The sequence below is a fragment of the Toxotes jaculatrix genome, chromosome 10 (assembly GCF_017976425.1).
Source record: "Toxotes jaculatrix isolate fToxJac2 chromosome 10, fToxJac2.pri, whole genome shotgun sequence".
In the NCBI taxonomy this organism is placed as follows: domain Eukaryota; kingdom Metazoa; phylum Chordata; class Actinopteri; family Toxotidae; genus Toxotes; species Toxotes jaculatrix.
Window position 1 is genome coordinate 7762671 of NC_054403.1, and position 22977 is coordinate 7785647.

The following is a 22977-nucleotide window of genomic DNA, read 5'->3' on the forward strand; positions in this document are numbered from 1 at the left end:
AGGCTGTGGGATGCATCAGCAGTCAGTATCATGACATAAGTTTACAAACGCAATCAGCATTTCTCAGATGCAGTTGCTCAACTTCTGCAACGTTTACTGATGCAGGGGAAACACTGGAAGACACCTGAGGGCAAGATTTCAGTGGTAGAGCAGGCAGTGCCTTTAAAATTTAGATTTGATCAATGGGGCAATAAAACAGCCCTGTGTTACACTATAATGCTGCTCAATCCACTGTTTTGCAAAATAAACGAATGCTATACCAATAAATATATATTTATAGCACTTTAGGAGTCTGGTATAATATCACAACATGTAGAGTTTTGTATAATGTGTCACAGAGCAGACCCTCATGCAGTATTTAGGAGTTAATATAGTTGATGATCAGTTATCATAAAAGACCTGTTTTGCGAATCCTGCTTCCTGGCTTGGATTGCAGCTGCCTGCTGGCTTACATACGGTAAAGGTGAACTATATAAGAACAATATAATCTACACATTATCAGAGATGTCATTGACACCCAGATTTTTTTTAGTTGACATTCTTAATAAATCACAACCACAGTCATCTGTATAAAAGCTTACTTTATGAAGCACAGACTAAATATTCAGTAAATATGTCCTTTACATAGTATGAGCATCCTGTCAAAAAACAGTTCAGATATACAAACAAAAAGATCCATTGCTGACATCAAAGTGCCGAAGTTGTCATTTTTTAAATAAAACATAACAATCAACAATTTTTTTTTTTTTGTCACAATCCTATATTACAGCACAGGCCTACCCTAGGACATTGGGAAACTATGGTTAGCACAACAGCCAAAGTGACTATAAGGGGAAGTCTCCCTGTAAGAAAGCAGTTTTATCCTATCAATACAGCTTTATAAAATGGTACTTCCTCTCTCAAAACTCAGCTCTGTTTCAGCATTTTGGTCTGTACAAGGATCCAGTTCCAGGATTCCAGCTGTGATTCCAGGTTCCCAGCCAAGTCTCAAAAGGATCTCAGATCCCATCAGTCACTATTGACATACAGTACGAAGCAGCAGAAGCGCTGTGCCCAGAGCCGAAGATATGATTATTCTTACTGTCGATCCGCAGCTCCGCTTATGTCAACATGCTTCTGAGCCACACTGAGGCTGAGTGAGGGGGGTCACTAAGCTCACTGATCTACAGTTGTGTCATAAGCAAATTATGTAGAAAGAGGAAAGTTGTGTGTGTGTGCGTGTGTGTGTGTGTTTGGGCAGGTAAGGATCAATTAAGGTGCTCACAAATAGCAGTACCACCACCCCTCCCACCACATCCCCATTTCCTCAGAACATTACACAAGTCCTCCTTCCATGATAAACAGGCTTAATATATTGTGTTCCTCTGTTTGGAAAAATGTGTGCTGGATGTCCGTGTTACCTGTTCTTGGCTGGCAGAGACGGTCTTACTTAGAAAACCAAACCAGTCTCTTCTTCTTAGAAAACAAGTCTCCCCTCCTCCTCCTCCACCATGTGGAGGGTGTTTTGATGGCTACTCTGCTGGTGCAGTTGTTTTGCTGCTGCTCCCCTCTCCTTTCCACTACGCTGACAGGTTTCTTGACTTTAGTACACTAAGCCTGAGCAGTCCTGCTGCTACACTGTCCAATCAGCCAGTCTCTGTCTAAGATTGGCCAGGGCCTGGTTTCCCAAAAACATCTCCATTTGATGGGAATGACTGCAGCACAAGGAATACACTAGCACTGGTAAAAGCCCAACACAAGGCCAGACAAGCTATAATAGGTCCATGTAACATGTTTTAAAGGAGAGAAGGGATCAGTTAGACTTTCTGTTTAAGAGGTGAATGTAGAGCTGATGCTGATGATGCCTTTGAGAGATCCAGGCCTGATTGTGATGGCAGTCTTATTCAGCAGAAGGCCATTGGATTGTTTCTCACCAAACATGCTCAATAAATTCTTCATACAAAGACATGACCCTGCTATATTTACTTCTTCCTGTTGCCTACAGCTTCTACATCTCAACTGGAACCACTTTAAAAAGCATACTGCTGCACGCACACAGTCACACACACACAAATGCATGTGCACACATGCATACCAGCTGACCCACTCATCCTGTATACCTCCCACCCACACCTTCCTGTTCTGCCCTTCATTTCAATCTTCAGAAACCTCACATCCAACCATATACTGTTACGATTCAGCTCTATCAGCGCAGCGCACTCTGTCATGACACAAGAAGAGTAGTTTGTGGGATAAATGGCACAGTGCTTTCATTCAGTCACATACTGTTATCCTTGTTTTTTTTGTTGTTGTTTTTTTTGTTTTTGTTTTAGCTGTTAAAAACGAACAGAATAATTGAATACATGTCAGTATTTGGAGAAGCGGCAGCTCAAAATTCACAGACGCAGACTTGTGATCTCTCTGACGAGTGAGTGTTAAACACTCTCAAAATCCCTCAACAGCTAGTGTTGAGGTGCCCTTGAGTAAGGCACTCAACCTCCAGTTTCTCTGGCGGAGCAGCTCAGTTAACAGTTAAAACCATGGTTCCACTTGGCAGCTCCTTTATGCATGGGAATACAATATGTGTAACTGTATGAATGTCAAGAAGGAAATTGCTGAAAAAGAGCATGTCCACTCTGGGTAAAGCCTCCCTGGGGCGAATACAGGATAATTAAATAAATAAATAAATATGCTATACATGGCAGGGACTTGATCCTTCTGAGAAGTTCTGTTGAGAGTTTCTGTAACTCCAGGACAGATATGTTGTATCTTCAAACTCCATCCACACTGTAGGTCCATACACATGCCTGTGAGCGGCTGGGTGTGTTCGTGTGAGTGGAAAAAAATAAAAAATAAAAAAATAGGCCATAATGCTACAGTAGTACCATCTCCACCGTGTCCACCTCAGTCGCTGTCCGGCAAAGACAGGACAGAGAGGACAAAGGCAAAGCAGCCTGTGTCTCTTTCTTTGTTCTCTTTCTGGCCTTAAACTAATACATTATAAGTTACTCAAACTTCGTAACTTCGTAACTCAAAACAATTTTCAACTAAAGACAACTGCATTGCTCTGAGTTTTCAAAATAATACTGATGATGTCGTGATCACAGTTATGATCATTTTAATGTGCAATAATAAAAGTTCAAAGAACTGAGGTTTGGGTATCAAGGGCGGGCTCTTCATCCTTTTCATCTATTGCTCAAGGACAGAAACTTATCACCAGGGATGATAAATTCTGGGAAGGATAGTGATGAACATTTCTCCTGTTGCTGCCTAGTCTCTTACTGTAAGTACAACAGGAGGAATGGAGGAGCCCAAAACACAAAACACTAACAAAAAAAAAAAAAAAAACCCAGTAAGGAGTTGGAGGATTAAGCTAGTTTGGCTAGGAGGGATGTTGCTTTGTGGGCTGTGGTGTCTGGCCCTCCCCTCAGCTCCTCTGTCCTGGGGCAGTGCATTCAGCGGCCCTCCCGTTCAGCCCGCCGTGAGCCTGGCTGATGGACGGGGAGGACTGTGTCTTGCGGAGGTGGCACTCGCGGCCGGCCAGTCCTCCCTCCATTATCAGGCCACCCATCACGCTCGCCTCAATCTTCTCAAGGTCGTCCGTCTCAGCACGGATTTTGGCCTGCAGGAGGCTGATGTACGTCTCATACCTGGTCTTCTGCTCAGAGAGGGACAGACAAGGCAGAAATGGGGGTGTTGAGACAAAAAGACTAAAAGAAGGTGAATCAAGAGTCAGAACAAGGAGAGCAGTGGCCTGATCTGAACTGGTTAATATGCTGTTATATACTTTGTTTAACTGAGGTATTTATATAAAGACTGACAGTTTCAGAGACTTAAAAACATAAGGCGCATCTATTATGATGCTGCGAATAATGAAATGTTCACATTCATGTGATTTTAAGTTTCACACTAGATTTTAAATCTAATTTTTCTACATTTCTACACATCTAGTTTAAGAAAATAATACTAAAACAGAATATATGCGTGTACAAAAGAACATATATGAAGAGAAAACAGCGTACACAGGCCACTGGTCATGATTCCTGGTCTCTTAGCTGATTTCTGCTTAAAAAAAAATAAATAAAAAGAACATAAAAATGTGTTCAAAGCTTGTACCTCGTACGTTAGGTAGTGCTCTTTGAGCCGGTACTCCTCCCACTCGCGGCTTTTGGGGTCGACTGAGGGCGGGTTTTTCCGGTGCTCCTCCAGCTCCAGGCTCATCTGCTTCAGCTTGCTCTCGTGACTCAGCAGCTGCTCCTCCTGCACCAATCACAGCACCGACAAAAACCGGAAGACCACCAAAACAGCCAATCAGATACGAGCAGACACAAATAGAATATGTAAAATTCGAGGTCGTACTGCGTAGAGGCTTTTAATGCAGAGGGAATGTGCATGCTGCTGTGATATACTCTATGCCGGGGAGACACACAATCCAAAACATAATTTGTAATTAGATATTGATTGTAGTATTGATAATAATATAGTTCTCGAGGCCAGCAAAATATAAACAAGAAGAGTGTGATAGCTGCTCTTAGTCCTAATGTAAATCCTCATTTGTCTGTGTGTGTGTGTGTTGTGTATGTGTGTGTGTGTGTGTGTGCGTGTGTGTGAACCTGGTTGAGCCTGGTGGATGAGGATGGCAGGATGGGCCGACAGAATTTCTTCATGGAACCGATGGCAGCGGGGAAGGCCGGGGCTGAGAACAGCGCCGCCACCAGGTTTATTCGGAAGATCCAAGACATCATCTCCTCCTCACTCCTGGAGGGAGAGGGGGAGAGGGAGAGAAGAATGAGAGGCAGGTAAACGGAGGAGCTGAGATCAGAGGATGGCAATCACTTGAGTGCAGTTTCTTTTTCCTGTAGTTTTGCCGCACTCACACAGGTTCTGGACATTGTGTGGTAGTGATATTCAGAAGTATCTGTCTATAGTCCTACAACTCTGAGTTGTAATATTTTTCAGTGTGATGGACCGGAGCCACTCACGGGGCTTGCAGCAGATAGACTCGCCAGTCTGAGGTTTTGAGCTTCAGTACATTGGCTCTCTTGCTGTAGTCGGTGGCACGAGTGGCTAAAGCGTGGTGGATCCGCACTGCATTTTTCAGGTCCACCTCTGAAATGTCAGCGTCGGGCTTGTACTCATCCTAGGTGAGCAATAAAAAAAAAATATATAACAAGAAAACAGCTGTAGGTCATACATTTTGGAACCTGCACATGTAATGATTCAGTTTTTATTTAGAAGACTGGCTTTTATTTGGAGTGTACCTACAAATGTCTGAATTCAGGTTAATAAAAAATGTAAAGTAAAAATGTTGTAGTGCTGGACACAGAAATAGAAGTTAATTCATTTAATACAGGTTGAACACTTCACAACCTAGCATGTGGTCAGTACAGGCTTCCTTCCAGGAGGGGGAGACAAACACACACTAGAGCAAGCATGCCTCATTTCCTCTCTTAATGCTCTCTATATCTCACTCCCTCTCAAACACAGACATGCACGCACACACACACACATGCACCCACACACACACACACACGCACACACATAAATACAGAGCAGAGCAGCTAGCAGCATCCACCACTGCTGTCACTGCGGTGGTGGATGTGTGTTTCTATGGTAACAGAGCAGAGGACGAGATGCGGTACCTTCTGGAGATACAAGATCATCCCCTTCAGAACCGCATAGAACTTCTTCCAACCGCGACGACCCCTCGGGGCTGGGACAGAGGAAAAAGCGAAGAGAAAAAACTTTTCTGTATATTTATTTTTTTAACAACAACTTTATTGGGAATTTGGAGACTAAAGTCAACCATGTGGATGTGAGTGTGTTTGTACACAAACTCACTGCGTTTGCCGTCCATGTCGGCATGGCTCTTGCGGGTCAGCACTCCGTGTTTGTAGGTGACGGCATTTAAGAGAATAGGAATTGCGATGAAAGGGTTACTGCCATCCGTTACCCTGGCAACACGTTTACTCCCGCCCTCACATTGCTCCTCCACCAGCTCTGACAGACTCTTCCTCAGCTCCTCCTCCTCACTGCAAACACACAAATACCCATTCAGATAAACCTAAGTAGCACGTATTCAAGGGTACTCACTTCTAAAACCTTGCATACCTCAAATATTTTTCCTTTTGATAAAGAAAATGCATACTCACACTGCCCACTCCAGCTTCTCGTTCTTGATAGAGTTATACAAGACCTGTGTGGGCAAGAAAAAAAAGGAGAGAAACTGTGAATTTTATTTCTTTTCTTTTTTTTTGACTATGTAAAGACAAACTTCATTCTATGGCTGAGGAAAAAAAACACAAAGTTCAAGGTGACAGATTTTGCTCCAGCTGTACGCTCTCAGGAAGAGATCAGTACCTTTAATAAGTCTTTGGGAAAGTCTTTGCCATTGTTGAGGCCATCTAGATTACTGATAAACTGCTGACAAGACATCTTCTTTCCAATGTTCTGAGGAGAGGACAAACCAACACACAGACACAGACAGAAATAAATAAATTAAACAATCAGTTCGAGTTTAAGATGAAATTTCACCCATATTAAAACGTTTAGCCTTGATTTTATTGTATGTGTGTGTGTGGAGCCAGATTGATTGATTTTGCTTGGCTCAGTATTCACAGAGGTTGACAGATTCACAAGCAGTTGATGATTTTAACCCACTTGTCTGCTCTAACATGGATGCAGTTTTGCAACCATCCACTGAGTGGCGCTGTTATGTTGCTGGAGGTCTACTATTAGCTGTGGTGAGTGAGGTTCTACCTCAAGTGTGAGAGTGAGTGAGTAGAGGCCAACCACACCTTTCAATGTGTTGTAATCTCTATAATACATCATTAGAGGATGAAAACGAACAAGTAGTTTATTTATTACTGCCTCTTTCTGCATGAGTCAGCTGTGTAACATAAACAAATACAGATGTGTAACAAATTGTTTTGACTCAATGCTGTTACAATTTTGTTTTTGTTTTTTTTTGTGTGTGTGGCTTTTTATTCTCTTTTTACTGAGAAGGCCACAAAACAGAGAAGACAACCATGTTCTCTTTTCTAGGACGAGAACAAAAACAATCAGGATGGATTTAACATGCATCACAAGATGTTTTATGCTCCATTTATTCATAACATCCGCTTTATCACCACAAACAGGTGACATGATGTAGTTCACAGCCTCAGCCTCAACTATGCAGTTATACAAATGAATTTATACTTTCAAGCAGAGGTTGAAGGACAGTGTACTCTTATTGTATCAAAGCCTCATGTTGTAAAGGAGTAAAATAACTCATCATAAAATGATGATCACTTTGTTTTCATTTTAACTTTTATTTAGATTCCAATAATTAATTTAATTTTAATTAGAATAATATCAGCTGACTCAGCTACCCACCATTAAACAATATTTAAAAACCAAAATATATGTGACACTGAATGGTTGAAAATTAATTCAGGTTTATCCTATATTATGACATCAATTTTAAAAGTACTATTAGTTGACAAGCGGAGAAACAGATGTCCACGAGGACAGTGTTAGTACTATAAGCATACTTACCACCTGCAGGGGCAGAGACAGACCAGGGGACCAGATTTGGTTAGCGGGGGAAGGATATGAAAAGGAGGAAAAGGAAATTGAAAAGAGAGAAGGATATTAGTTAGAGGAGGGACATTCACTAGAAGTACTATTAGCAGGGACTCAGTCGAGTTGAGCAGGAGGGTTGAGGAAGAGCAAAAGCACATGACCTATGATACTGAAGTGTTATGTTGCCCACACCACAGTGCTCCAGTTTAAAAGTGAACAGATGAGACTATTCGAGGAGAGGAGAGACAGAAACAGGTCAGAAAGTAGGGCGTGGATGGGGGGGAGAGAGAGAGAGAGAGAGAGAGAGAGAGAGAGAGAGAGAAAGAGAGAGAGAGAGAGAGAGAGAGAGAAGGGTAGACAGAAAGGCCGGGAAAGAACAGGGAATATATACAGAAAAGAAGGTGTGAATGGAGACATGCCATTTCTGACGAAGAACTGTGTTTATACGTTGTTTTGCAGGAAGATTACAGGACTGGGAATCCTGCTGCATCAGTAAGATTAAGAACCTCAGTACGTACATGTCCGTGTAGATCGGTGTTGAGCAGCATGAGAGCGCAGGTCAATGTGTGGGCTCCATCTGCAACAGGACAATACACATGGCTGAGGTCAGCTAAATGTCATACTGCTCCTCTACACAGACACACACACACACACATATTCACAGGACTGCAATACCACACATTCCTTTATGGTAAATACAGACACAAATCACACACACACACACATCTGCAGAGCTGCATAGAACATCAGTGTTTCCCCTAAAAGTATTCAGCATGAAATTTCATGTACATATTTCACATATTCACAACTAAAGGTACAACACAGCTGCCGGGGGCTTTCATTAAACAAAGAAGACCACACTACACACACTCACAAACAAATACAGACACGCACAGTTGATGACACCGTTTAGCAGTTCAACATGAGCGAGTGTGTGTGCTGCAGCTGGTCGAATCACTAGGCAGTAGCGGCAAATGGCAACGAGGTAGAGCTACGTACCTGTCCGAACACCTTTTACTTAGCTAACTTAACTAATGTAGCTTCTTAAAGTAGCAGGAAGTCCGGCCATCTGAGCCTCCAGGGCTGTTCAGTTTCACAAGCTTGGTAAATTAACACACATGACAAGGCGGACATGAACAACCCTAACTATAATGATTCTAAGGTCTTTTTAAGCTATTAGTTAACCAGCGCACATAAATATGGGTCCAGCGTTGTGCACTCATGAACGCAAGCTGAAAAATATCCTGGAGGAAACACTGAACATGAAGTCTGTGTCATCACTAACACCCTACACGCTAAAACTAAAGCTGGTGCTGTAATTTGAAGTGATTCAGCATTTGCATTTCTATCAGTTACATTTTAAGGTATAGCTTCAAGTTTAGCATTGCAACATAGATAGCATATGGTGTAACTTTATACAACTGTTACAACTTTATAATGTTGTGCCTCTTTACCATCTTTGTGATCACCATCACCACCCTCACGGCTCTGACCTTCAGAGGTGAGTGTCTGTGGGTTGCAGTGGCAGAAGCGTCTGGAGAAATGGACCAGGACCCTCTCTCTCTCCTGGGTCTCTCCCATCAGTGGAAAAGCCTTTAAGAAGTTCCTGTCACACATAAACAACACCAAAAGGTCAACGGGTGATCGAATGTCTCCCAGTAATGCATCTCTGAAAAACATACGATTTAATCTGGCAGCAAAACAGGATTTGTGGAGGAATGCATCTAACAGCTGTGTTGGACAGCTTTTTGTGTGACATGTGACATGTGAATATGTGACCTTGGATTCTTAGAAACTGTGGTTTTTCACATTTTTTTCATTTTTATAACATTTCACAGACTAAACTGTTAATTGAATAATCAACAAAGAATCTTCAGGAACATTAAAACTCCCTCTACCAATTTTAAAATTAAGTTGAAGAAACAAACACTGATTGAAAGAGTTCATCTGCAGTCAGATTAATGCAGGAAACTACAGTAACTTCATTACACTGTTTAGACGTACAACCGTCTAAACAGTAACAAAACGTAAGATTAAAACAATACCCAAATACATGCAGGACCTTAAGTATGCTAGATGTTACTTTTCAACAACAGCATGCTAATCAAGCCCAGCCTTAGCTGAGGAGCCTGCACTGAAGGCAGCAGTTTGAGACAGCAACATGTCAGGTACAAGGCAGTGATTTACTCCGCAGCTGTCAGCTACACTGGCTAACTGTGCTCACCACGACAGCTTGATTAGCACAAAGTTAATTCCTTGTGAAGAGGGAAAGTGAAGTGCGCTCATACGCACGCATGTGTATGGATGTCTACATCACACACTCATCGCTTCCAAGTGCTGACTGTGCATTACCTCAGGGCTCGATCCAACGACAGGCCGGAGAAATCAAAGAAACTCAGGTACTCTGATGCCACCAGCTGGCTGAACTCGTTACTGCAAGGAGAGAGAGAGAGAGAGAGAGAGAGAGAGACAGAAAGAGAGCATCAGCACATCAACGTGGCACTGAGGAGGAATGAATGTGTTACATAAATGTTTTCTTGACACCGTGGTATTAGAGAATGCTTTTCTCTTCATAGTTCAACCATATGCTGACCGTGTGCTTATACATCAATCATCTGTCAGTGTACATGGGATCAATGCATACCTATTGTCTTTGTGTGTCATACATGAACAATGTAAACACGTTTTCCTGTTTCAGGTGAATTATCGTTCCATTAGCAGCGTGTGTGTGTGTGCTTGCTCACTTCTTGCCCAGGTGTCTGGCCACATCACAGCGTTTGAAGCCCTCGAGGTGATAGAGGCGCTTGGCCAGCCTCTTGGCGGCCTCACAGTCGGCTCGGCAGCCATTGGCCAGAGTGTCGGTGCTGCCGCGCTCCAAACGCTCCAGACTGCCCAAATCACACTCCTCTGAGTCAGACAGCACGTCTGTGAGGTTGGCATCGCTGGGGAGGGGAACATACGCACACGCACATGTGCACACAAACATACAAACACACATACACACACACACAAGCAGGTGCCCACATTAATGAATGGAGCACATGTCTGTAGTCGCTCGCCCACTCACTAAAAACTAGACAGAGGAAACCGAACTGCTGAGCATGAAACTCAATTACATAAACATATGTTCACATACACACAAACAAAAGTCAAATGAGGTTTAAACGACTTGTTTTGACACTGACCCACTTTCACTGTCACTTAATGTCCTACTTTAATGCAGTGGATCTGAAGGCTGATTATAAAGCTGCAGCAGATTTCACCTGCCCCAATCTCTTCTAAAAAGCTCCACTAATCTCAGACTGTTAACCTCTAACATAATTTGAATCAAAGTACTGTGAAATAAAAACTAATAGCTTCATTCTGCTCTTCTCCTACTTCAGATAAATGTCGCTGAGAAGTTAGTTAGAAAAGTGAGTTTTTCATTTTTAAGGTCCCTAAAGAGATAGTGAGCAGGTAATCCTCTCTCTCTGGCCTCATACGCTCCATACATTTGCCCCTGAGCAAAGCAGCCAATCCTCAACAGAGCCTGTAAACTGTCCATCTCATGCTCACTGTCTATCACTAGACAGTCTGTCCCAGCTGTGAATGGGTGTATCTGTGTGAGTATGAAGAAGGGTGTTTCTCTAGAAGACTGAATGTATTCACCCCACAGGAGTAGTCAGGGTTGAGAAAAAAAATAAACTAAGTTGCCAGAGAGTTGAAGACACGAGAGTGAACACGCAGCTTCCATTACCAAGTAATGACTTGCACAGTCTGCATAAATGACAGATGTTCTCGAACACTTCATGCCTTGTTTGAAGTTATAATGCCTCACTTTGACGGTATGACAGTTCTCATAGCAATGACTCAAGCTGAAATACATTAAATAAGCTGTTTAAATACACTTAAGTAAAAGCTATTTGTGATGATTATGAAAACAGCTTCCATTCAGGCTCTTTTCTGCTTGACTAGATTTTCACTAGCTGCTATACATTTTGTTTAAAAGCACTTTTTAACACCAGCAGAAAATCATTTGTATCCACTTGCAATATTACTGAGTGAGAATAATGCTGACTTGAAGTGGTACTGCAGCGATTTAGAAAATGGATCTTCACTAAATTGGGGGACTAAAAAGAGACAGGTGAAAAAAACTGAAGCAGCAGAGGCTGACGTGTTCTCACTTTTAGTTCCTAGTATGGGTCACACCTCAAAAAAATACTGGAGCCTACATTTCCCATAACTCTTGGCCATCTTTTGTTATGACCCTACCTCACTAGAAAATGCCAACATCTTTTAAATCCTGAGCTCATAGTTTGTAACACAAGCTTTCTGTTGTAAATTTGAAGCCTCAAGTTTCCGAGTCTGAGTTTAAGCCTGCTGATATCTTCAGGGTTAAACTCAGACTCAGTGCGGAGCCACTGAATGCATTATACAGCTGTTTTCACTGGCTGAGCAGTACTTCTCCTGGCAAGTATACTAATCTTCATGTTAAAATTGGTGAAGTGGCCCTTTGGTGTAGAAAGATAAGGCCATCACTGCAGACTAGTGTCACTTAAGGACACAGTTTGATGAACTGTAACCTCACACTCCCCGTAACAGTTTAAGTGCCATCAACAGAAGAGAGAGAGTAAATGTAGAGTATTAATTAGTGCCCTACTTATTTATTTATCAGGTAGTTTGATTAAGATATTGAGCTGTACCCACTGCACTGCACTGCACTGCATGCTCTGAAAATTGCTACACACCAGAGTCAATCAGTGGGAAGTTAATTAGCCTTTTTATTGGACTTTTAATGCCCAGCGCAGATGGTTTGTTTTTAATTACAAGTGTAAATTATGTTTTGTGACTTTTATTGCTTCACTTTCTTGTGAAACATGCCACTTTTTTATGCTACACTGATCAATGGTATTTTTGATTTAAATATCCTCGTAACAGTGTCCATAACACATTCATCCCAGTCAATCCCTGGAGAAAACAAACAGTTAATAATGTCCAGTTCTGTAAAAAAACAAAAACTGTTTGCATGCTATTCTTGTGCATATTTGCAAATGAATGCGCTTTCTCTGGAAAGCACATTCTCATTTACCTCCATCAGGCTAAAGGGCATTTCTCCATTTCCTGTCTTGTGTGCGCATCTGCATGGCAACGTCAGCGTTCTCAGCAGATGATTCAGATGTTTTTTTGCATAATCTGATCAGCCCAATTGCATTACCCTCACAAATTCAATACATTACGGGCTGTTGTTATAAGTGATTTGGTGGTTACCATGGACACAGCGGAAGCCAAGTGTCCTGTGCTGCAAGAAGAAGAATGATAGTAAACGACCTTAAGGCTGCCTATTACGGACTGATATAAAAAAAACAAAAGCTGCAAATACACAAAAACACAATGAACGGCCAGTTTTCGTTGCCAGGAGTCAGTCCCCTGCCTTCACATGCTGAATGGCTGACTATGCACTACACCCCTACAGCTGACCTCTCCAAAGGGCCCCTGATTTTCCTGCTCCAGGCAAGGTTACTTTCCTGTCTCAGCTGATTCATTAGGCTCTTAGAACGGCTCTTCATCTGGCCCCTGACCTTGGAACAATTTGCCCTGGGAGACCCTACAACGAGCTACTGCCCTCAACAACACAGTTCCCAGGGTCACAGAGACACATAAACCCCTCAACCGTGATAAGGTTAGTCAGGCAAACTCCTCCACTTTATTGTGGCGGAGTAGCACTACCAAGAATGACAACGAGACTGAAGTTACAGTCGAGTGAAAGTTGTTTCATTCACAGTGTGCCCCAGCTTATCCTTAGGGACAGGGTGGGGGGCTTGCATATCCGGAAAGAGTAAAATCACTGATCTTTCATGTGGAGAAGTAGCCAACTGAGATGGTTTGAACATCTGATTAGATGCTTCCTGTGCAGCTCCCTCCAGAGGTATTCTGGACACGTCCAACAGGGAGGAGAAGCCTGGGCAGACTCAATATATGCTTAGTGGACTACATATGCCACCTAATCCAGGAAAATCGCAGGATCCCCTTTGAGACTCAGACAAGTGGTTGAAAAATGAAAGAACTGATAGATAGGAATATATTTATATATATATATATAACACACATTAACACAAATGCATATTGAGTCACACGAAATAAAACGAGTCTGTTAAACCATCAAAACAATATCTAGCTGTGTATTTGCAGTGAAATTGCTCTCGCTTGTCTGACCATATTAATTCACTAGACTCAGAGACACCTCATAAATCATTCAAAGCTTGTATCAGTCATGAGGCTAAAATGATGCCGGGCTCCCTGAGCGAAATACTGTCTGGCAATAACAAAACAAACACACACACCCACCCAAACACACAAACGCAAAATAATTGTATGAGAGACACAATACGAAGTGTCAGATATCCAGTGCAGGCCTTTTGAGACACTTGGCGTTACTGAGGGCCAAGTGGCACACAGTAAACCTATTTGTCTATCCAAAGGCACAACTCTGTATCCTCAGGCCACACATACTGGCTCACTCACTGTGACCCGCCACTCAGTCTGCGTGTGCGAGTGTGTCAGAGATAGGAAGCATGATGGTGCATGCCAGTGACTCACATGCTAATCTTTTTGGCTGTTCCCTGCCCACACCTACAAGGTGTGCCCGCATGAAAAGTGTGTGGGACAAGGGGAGGGTCTTAATGACATCTTCTGTGAGGGTAATCAACAATTATGGGATTAACTGGATGATGAAATTCTGTTATTTCACAGACATTTCCTTTATTTTCTTATATATCCGTAGCTAAGCAAGTTACAGTGCACATTCTTTAGAAACACATGCACAGAGGAGCTATGTGTGCATTTGTATGTCAGTCATGTTATCTGCTGGGGCTTGTAGATAGAATCTCTGCAAAAGAAAAAAAAAAAAGAAAAGCCTGTTGCAACACTGAACTTATGAAAAACAAGCAATTCAGTGTTTGTTGACCATCAGTGAAAGCCACAAAAACTGACGCTTTAACTGAAGGTCAACAAACACTGAATCCAACAAAGTCAACTAAAGTCATGATGAGTAAATTGCTGTCTCATACTGCTGGCCAGTTCAAAATACAAGTCAATTATGAAAACAACAGCTTGGAGAGACTAGGCATCTTTTCAGTTGAGTATTGCTACAAAGCCTTATTTAATACCTCTATTAGAGTTCAAACAGTAATTGACAAATAGATTAGCTGCTCAACAGAAGATTAATCAGGAATTATTCTGATTTCAATTTCAATCGATTAATCATTTGAGTCATTTGTCAAGCAGAGCTGACCAAAAGAAAAAAAAAATATCCCTGGATTCAGGTTTGTTTATACTTTTCTCCACTTTATGTCATCATAAGCTGAATGTCTTTGCTTGTTGGAGGACAGTTGGTCAGACATAAGCCATTTAAAGACATGTCCTTGCGCTCTGGAGACTTGTGATGGACATTTATCACTATTATATGATATCACTATCATATAGACATTTTATGAGCTGATTAATCAAAAGAAATAATTTAGTGACAATGAAAATAATGGTTAGTTGCAGTCCTAACCTCTGTCTCAAATTCTGAATCACTGAAGGGAGTGATGGCTGATTCTTGAAAAATAACAATCCCATAACTCATTATCACATGCAATCCCTGATTAAGATGTGATGGACATTTATAGTAAAATTCTTTTAAATTCTCTTGAAATCCACAACAGTGATTACCAAGCACTTTCAGTCCTTACTGGGATATGTCACATAAGATTTACAAAAAAAAACAAACAAACAAACAAACAAAAAAAAAACAGTTTAACTTACTTTTATCCAAATTTTACCACCATAGATAAGTCCCTACAGGAATATTATAGAAGTACTACAGTGATTTTGGACAGGGTAAAGTTACACTTCAGCTACCTCACTATTTCCACTTTGCCACGCAGCATTACATTTAAGTTCCCACCCATTTGGAAGTAAAAGCTTAAATCAAGCTCTGGTCTAAAGAAATGTTAAACTTACAGGAGATGCAGCAAAAAGTCGAAGTGAACATCATATTCCTCTTTCCACATCGTCTCTCGGATCTTGGAAATCAGCGGTTAAAGGCGCGCTAAGGTCCGACCGCCTCATCATCCAGCAGTCGGTAAAATCTGCATCGGTCCGGTTTGTTGTTTAACTTCCAGCCAAATCTTATTCCTTCGAAGCGGAACTCAGCTGATTTATAATTACAGCCTATACGGTTGGATAAATCCGAGTGTTGTGTTATTCCACCATGGTGTCAAGACGCAGGGAGTGTGTTTAGAGTTTTTTTTTTCCTTGAAGTTCTCGGCCGTCTGAACGCTCCACAGAGGAGAGGATGTTGGGGGCGGAGCAAACGACTAGGCAGACTTTTCCTGATGAATTAGACTGTTCCTAGTGGTGGCTTTACAATGGCCCTGTGTGTCCCAGCCAACACAACTTCCTGTGCATTAAAGCGAAGGGCTGTGAGCCAGCAGATCAGTTCAATATCAGCAGGACGTCCTGTATTTGGACTCTTCAAGATCACTAAGCAGGCTGATTTCCATTATGTAGCCACTGCATGTTATTGATGTACATTCCTCTAATGTATTGCTTCAATATGACCCAAGAACTACAGGTACAAGACAGGGTAAAGCTACCTTACACCTTACTATTACCCCCAAAACAACAGTGGACCCTATTTTGCAAGAGTTTAGTACTAAATATATTCTTAATGTCAAAATAGGTCTTGAGCTAAATTGTTACGGGGCAGGATGTAAATGGTAAAAAAAAAGCATCAATATATTTAGTCGCTGACTCACCATCGATGTAAATGATGTAGAGCAATTTAAAGGTACACAGAGATAAAAAATATGTTATATCACTCTATGTGATGGAATATGGCCCCATGGCAGACACACACATACACACAGATTTTTATAATACACACTGACACATCCCTGCATGCTAACCTCAGCATCTGAATCCCTCCTTCCTCTTTCTGATCTAGTGGAAAGAAGAACAATAGAAAAAGCAGAGGACGCAGAGACGGCTGTAGGGTCAAAAGTACAAAATTCAGTGGTAGAGAGGTAGATGAAAACGGAGACAATGTTTGATTGGTATTTGAACAGACCTGCACTGAGACATTCACTGTAACCTGATTCAAAACCTGCAGATTATTAGGAACAGACAGAAACAATGACTAAATTTCCTTGACGATAACAACAACACAGCACTGGGACCAGAATACGTCTTTGGACCAAAAATCCACTGCTGGACGCTGGTCACACGTCAGCTTTTTTTGAGCAGCTCACTGCCATGACTCATGGATAACTTTTATCATTTACACACGGTTTATTTTTTATTACAGACAGCCGAATTTATGAAACCTGTTTTAGCACAGATGTGATGTTCTCATAGCAGCCAACACTGGGGAAAAACTGATTCTGTTTTTGCAGTTAGCCAGAAGAGGATACACAAGACAAATGTTATGTGGAGCCTATTAAAAGAAGTCCTTATTTTACACTCCTCTGTTAGTCAGCCATGCTTTCATAATGCCAAAGTTAGAGTTAAAAAGAAGTTGAGGCGGCCATCCAGATGTGCATTTTGCTGCATCCTAGAGACCAAAAAACTCAAAACAAAAAAGGTCACACAAGACAATTCATTACAGCAACAGTCATTTCTATCCACACATGATGGAAAGATGTAGTGTCATTGAAACCTTCTGTCACAGTTCACCTCCTGTGTATGTAATCCCTGCACATCATGAATCATCCTTTAAGTCTTTGTAATGGATATTTATGACATTAATTGACAAATTAAGAGTTGACAGATTGCCATTAGCATTTCCTTTTAATCCCTTATAAGGTGCCGCCTCACATAACATCACACTTCCTTAAAACTTAATCCACAGAATAACCTACTGTATTACTCAAACTAATATTACAACTCGACCAGCTAACCTGGGGAAAGAGTAAATTAGTTATTAATTCAAATTACAAGATTGTAATTGTTTGTGTTACTTCTAACTGTAATATCCACAGCCAATATCAGTCACTACTGGTGTGTATAATTAATATCTACAAACCTGAAATATGTTATGGATAACGCTACAGACTTGAAGGCTGTCAAATTAAAAAAGAGATTACACACTGTCAGCTAAATTACTGTATCTTTAAATGGCTTTTCCAACTGGAGTAATAATAGGTGATTCCCTCACTGATTGATTAGTGTTGGAATTTAGTCAAATCTACAATAACTAAAATCACATCAGTATAGGATAACCCCAAAATGGACAGTGATACCAAATATAACAGCAGAAGTCATTTCCAAAACTATATATGTGATTTCATTATTCTTATACCAGCACTAACGGCTCTACCTTTAAACCAGATAACACCAATCTCATAAAAAAAAAACAGTTTCTTTACAGGCACAATACTGTGGTATGGTTTGTTTTCTCTGTCTCTGTCTCCTTCTGGCACACACACAATCGCACACAATCACACAAACACACACACATACACACACCCAAGGCCCAAAAAACACCTACTCAGCGGCAGACAATGAACAATGGTGACCTCTTTCGGCTGGGTGAGACTAATTGTGTTCAGGTGTGGGATTGTTTTTGGTGAAACACTGAACACAACAACAACTTCATCTGACAACAACCAGAGAACAACGCCTGTCTTAAAATCAGCTACAGATTCATACAGAGGAACAACAAACGCCAAAAAAAACGTCACAAATGGTTTACAGAGCGTGGTTCGACTTCCACTGAACACATTTAGGAAGTGTTGACAGACGCCTCAGGGGAGTGAAGCCTGTGGTAAGAAGAACCTCATTCAGCCAAAACAGTCATTGGTACAGTGAGATAGTGGGATGTGTCATAAAACATAGAGTCGAGCTATAAATAGACAGGGATAAATCTGTCAGTGCTGAAATGATTCGGTTAGTGTGTGTGTGTGTGTGTCGGTGGTGAGAGGGTGAAAAAGAGAATTTGTATGTATTACTGCTTGTGTTGCAGAAAGTGCCTATGTGTCTATGTGTGTGTGTGTGTGCATGTGTGTGTGTGTGTGTCTATATCACTGCCTGAGTGAGAGCCAGGAAAGGATAATCTGCAGGATGTTTCAGCAGTGTTATAGAACCACGCTGAGGGTTTTATTCCCAAAGTGACATCCTGAAAGATGTGTGTGTGTGTGTGTGTGTGTGTGTGTGTGTGTGTGTGTGTGTGCATATATGAGTGTGTGAGAGAGAGAGAGAGAAACAGGAAGAGAGAAAGATAGATATGTAGAGCTCCCATTTCTGTCATTGACTGAGCATTAGGAGGTTCAGGCGTCGTGCACATTTTTGTTTACGCACGCATGCTGCTGGCCCATGCGTCCTCTTTTGTGTGTCTGTGTGCATTTCTGCACTCGACAGTGTATATGAAAGAGATTAGTCCACACGGCAGAGCTGCTTCTCTGATATGGAAACAACTGCGCCTGGCTTTTATCTGCTCTGCTTGGGCTTAGATCTGGTAGGCTCACGAGCTATGGGGAGGAACATACACTCACAGCATGTTTCCCACACAGATACACATAAAAGCGCATGCATGCATGCAAATGTGCAGCCAGAGACACACACACACATATATATATATATGTGTGTGTGTGTGTGTGTGTGTGGCCTGCATAGATGTACAGATATATGGTATACTTCCCATACAGTGACTTTTGAATATTAGTTTGTGTTTTGATGTGAGTCTAAAGAGGCGTACAGTATCTGTGACAGTCTGTCTCCTTTCTTTTTAAGCATTTCTCTGTGTGTGCTTGTTTGTGTGCCTGGATGCTACACCACAGGTTGCATTATCACATATGCAGTATTCAACTAGTTGGCTCCACTGGGTGGATCTAGCTGGCTATGTAAAGTGGTAAGCAGCTGGACAGATAGAAAGACCGATAGACAGAGTGTGTTTTGAGCGGCTTCTATGTATTAAGGTCAAACTTCAACCTCAATGAAGGTCCCACAGGGCACAGAGGGACACAACTCCTGTAAAGTAACAGACTGATTGACTGACTAACCAAATAAAGATGTGACTGACAGTCTCATTTAAAATGCTACCTGACTGACTTACTAACAGGCTGACAAACTACACGATGTACAGACTGAAGTGCCTGAGAATTAACGAGCAGGTTTGCTGATTAAGAGCTTTGCACTACAGCAGCATCACTGACTGTTTGAGAGGAAGCCTTCACCTCTTATGCCATGACTACAGCATCTGCAATGCTTGCCAGTGTTTTCTATATCCCTGTGGCCAGCTGCCTGCTCTATGTCCTTCAACCATTGATGTCAGAATAATCGCAAGTAGCAGGAAAAGGATCTACCGGGAGATTTTGGCTGAGGTAAGATTAGGTTTCGTCTCTCCACCCAGGGCCTCATCAAAGCTCTGTCAGTTATGAAGGTTGAAGCCTGAACTTTGGGGAGAGTGTGCATGCACTAAGGCTGTAAGAAAATATTAATGCAAGGTTTGAAAGACGTCTCCATCAATTAATATATCAAGATTTCTTTTTGTTGGTTCACTACATATTGACTACTGTTTATACATCTACACAGTATAAAATGAGCTCACAATAATAATTATAACTGAAGTAGCACATGGAAACTAATTCTGTTACATTCATGAACAACTGATTTATGAGTCACTAACACAATTTCTGCAGCATTTCGAGACACATATTGTGATCCAACTGCTCCATGCTGCATGCCAATGTTTTCCTGAAAAGACACACTTCTCTCTGTCTCTTCCACTGTTTTGTCACCAATAATAAACACTCTTGCCATGTGGCCATGCTCAGAGCTGTGAATCCTGCGAGCAAACCATTTTTGATCATAGACTCTAATGTATCTGCATATCCAGTGTAATAATGGCATCAAACACAGGCTGTAGTCCTGCAAGCAGTGTGGCTCTAAAGACGGCAGGGTTGGTCTGCTGGTCCCCCGGGTTTGTCCAGATTGAAATACTGGATGGATTACTGTGAAATTTGGTTCTCACATACAAGTAAGTAGTACTGTAGTAACTTTGGTGATGCCTTAGCTTTTCACCCAGTGCCATCATCTGATCAAAATTTGACTTTATCCAACTGTTTAGTTTACATCTGAATATCTCCAAAACTAATGACATTAGCATCAGATGCTCAGAGGTAACTGCAAATGTAGTTAGCATACCAAACTTTTAGCTAAACTAAAATTTTGAAAATGGTAAAAGTCCAATCTCCTGAACATCAGCATGTTAGCAGTGTCTTTATGAGCATGTTAGGTTCTAAAGCCAACATGTGAAACCTGGGAAATGCTGTGCAAAAACACCACAGAAATAATTACTTAGCAGTCGCACCAAAAATGGAGACACTGTTCAGAAGAAAATAAAAACTCAACATTCTTTTTAATGACAGAAATTCTTGTTGACAGACAAACTAATGGACTGAGTGACCCAGAAACTAACTAAATGTCTGCCATGTTGACTGACTGACTGATTAACTTGCCATTTTGTTATCCACTGCTCTGCAGCTGCTCTGTCCTGCAGTGAAAAAGACTAGACGTCCATGACGCCAAAGGTGCCAAAATGTCTAACTGTGCCAATTCTGTGGCTACTCACTGACAAGAACGGAGGCAGGCAGAGAAGAGGAATGAAAGATAAGGTGCTGCAGCAGGAGAGCTGTATAAGGGAAACAGAAGAGGAGGTGATGCAAAAAAGAGAGGGGGAGGACAGCGAAGGGGGCAACGGGAGACGAGATAGAGTGAGATGAGACAGATAAAGTGGAGAAATGAATAGAGAGGCAGGAGGTAAGATGAAGCAAACAAAGAGATGGAGTGACAGACAGTGAAGGAATGAAAAAGATGAAACATGAGGAAGAACACGTACCCTCTCACATGGATGAGATAATGTACATGGATAGTAGACATTTAGTGGAAAAACAGCATAGCAGGCAGCTTTTATAGCTTGTATAAATTATCATTTTGCATTGACACACACTTGTTTTATGGACGCTGTGAATCATAAACAGCTTTTAAGATGTGAATTTTAAAATACAATACCCTGCCTGTCTACTCACTATTAGCTATGCATTGTTAGAGTCCTTGAAAAGAAGAAAAAACTTCCAATAGTGCTGTGCTGTTTTCATTATTAGCATTTTTAGCCATGCTGCTTCAAGCTACATCAATTCAATTGGGCTGAAAAGTAATATTTTAAAATTACACCCTCTCCCTCTAGAGAATATTACTACAAGACAAACTCAGTGTTCGAAGTAATGGCTTTTACCTCCTTTGACTTGTACTACAATTGCTAATGCTTCTGACTAAAAAAATCAAGTTAAATGGATTAACTGGATACTGTGTGTCCTTAAAACTTACAACTATCCCTTTAAGGCTGACTAGCAGATGTATCCACTCTAGATTTAAGTGCTCAAATGTCTGGCAAGCTGGCCAGTACAGAGTAATAATCGCTCACTTACATACACACACACACACACACATGCTCACATTCATTCTGAGACCCTGCTGGGCAGAGGAAAGCTGAAGACGATGATGTCATGACATAAACAATAGCTCATTCAGCTTGGCGCTGGTGGTCAGGAAGCAAGACCGTGCTTAAAGGACAACATCTGTAGCCTGGGGGGAGAAAAAGAGAGAGGAAAGAGAAGGAGGGCTGACATCCAAACTCCTCCATTCACCTTAAAACTGAGCTGTGGAAGCACTAGGAGAGTCTGAGAACAAATCCCAGGAGTTATCTGAACACATCATGTCAGAGGTCTGTGCTTCTCTTTGGCATTCAAGTAGGTTTGTAACCGCAGAAACTGTGCAGGAGGGCAGCGCTGGAGAACAAGCCACATGGAAGTATGTGAGCCAGCCAGGCAGACCTATAGCTGCAGTTCAGATTACATGGCTTTTCCCATATGGTTCCAGTTACCACCTCCACCTTCAGTGGCTCGGCACTGTCTTCTTCAACCCTCTTTAGTGCTATTAAGATAATTAAATGTAAGAAAGTAGAGTTGGCTGTTGCTGTTTTCCCACAATTCATTGGGGTCTTCGCAAATGATGGATAGAGTGAACGATGTAGTGATCACAGTGTAAAATCTCAGCAGTCATAAATATCAGCTGGCTATCTGAGACAAAGTGAACACCACTCCTGCTGTTCAGTTCAGTGATGATTCATTATACTGACAGGCACCGTGTATCTTATTTCTATACAGCTGCATGCATTTGAAGTGTTAATCTCCCATATGAAACCACCACACCAGTCCAAATACATAAATATAATAATAAATAATAATAATAAATAATAAATAATAAATATAAAAATACAGTTTCTGTTCTAAGAAGGCCTACATTCATGCATAAAGCTTTTTCAGTGAGGCAGAACTGAGGTTATCAATTCCTACCGTGCAAATATGCTTTAAAAAAAAATGGTTGAATAAAGCAAATACCTCAGAGACAATG

General features: G+C 41.5%; 1 protein-coding gene across 3 annotated transcripts in view; it reads right to left on the reverse strand.

Moving 5' to 3' along the window:
• Positions 1 to 564: 564 nt before the first annotated feature.
• The window catches only part of psd2 (pleckstrin and Sec7 domain containing 2), a 34854-nt gene continuing 12441 nt past the window's right edge, over positions 565 to 22977 (reverse strand). Inside the window, exons 4-15 of one of the 3 annotated variants that reach the window (XM_041047617.1) lie at positions 10290 to 10487; positions 9898 to 9978; positions 9039 to 9151; positions 8064 to 8122; positions 6340 to 6429; positions 6132 to 6175; positions 5821 to 6011; positions 5622 to 5692; positions 4962 to 5119; positions 4593 to 4737; positions 4096 to 4239; positions 565 to 3637 (exon numbers count right to left, since the gene is read on the reverse strand). In XM_041047617.1, coding sequence (XP_040903551.1) covers positions 3407 to 3637; positions 4096 to 4239; positions 4593 to 4737; positions 4962 to 5119; positions 5622 to 5692; positions 5821 to 6011; positions 6132 to 6175; positions 6340 to 6429; positions 8064 to 8122; positions 9039 to 9151; positions 9898 to 9978; positions 10290 to 10487 — 1525 coding nt within the window. In that variant the 3' untranslated portion in view covers positions 565 to 3406. Of the gene's footprint in view, positions 3638 to 4095; positions 4240 to 4592; positions 4738 to 4961; positions 5120 to 5621; positions 5693 to 5820; positions 6012 to 6131; positions 6176 to 6339; positions 6430 to 8063; positions 8123 to 8999; positions 9152 to 9897; positions 9979 to 10289; positions 10488 to 22977 lie in introns of all 3 variants that reach the window. The other 2 variants (XM_041047615.1, XM_041047618.1) reach the window with 2 other exon arrangements.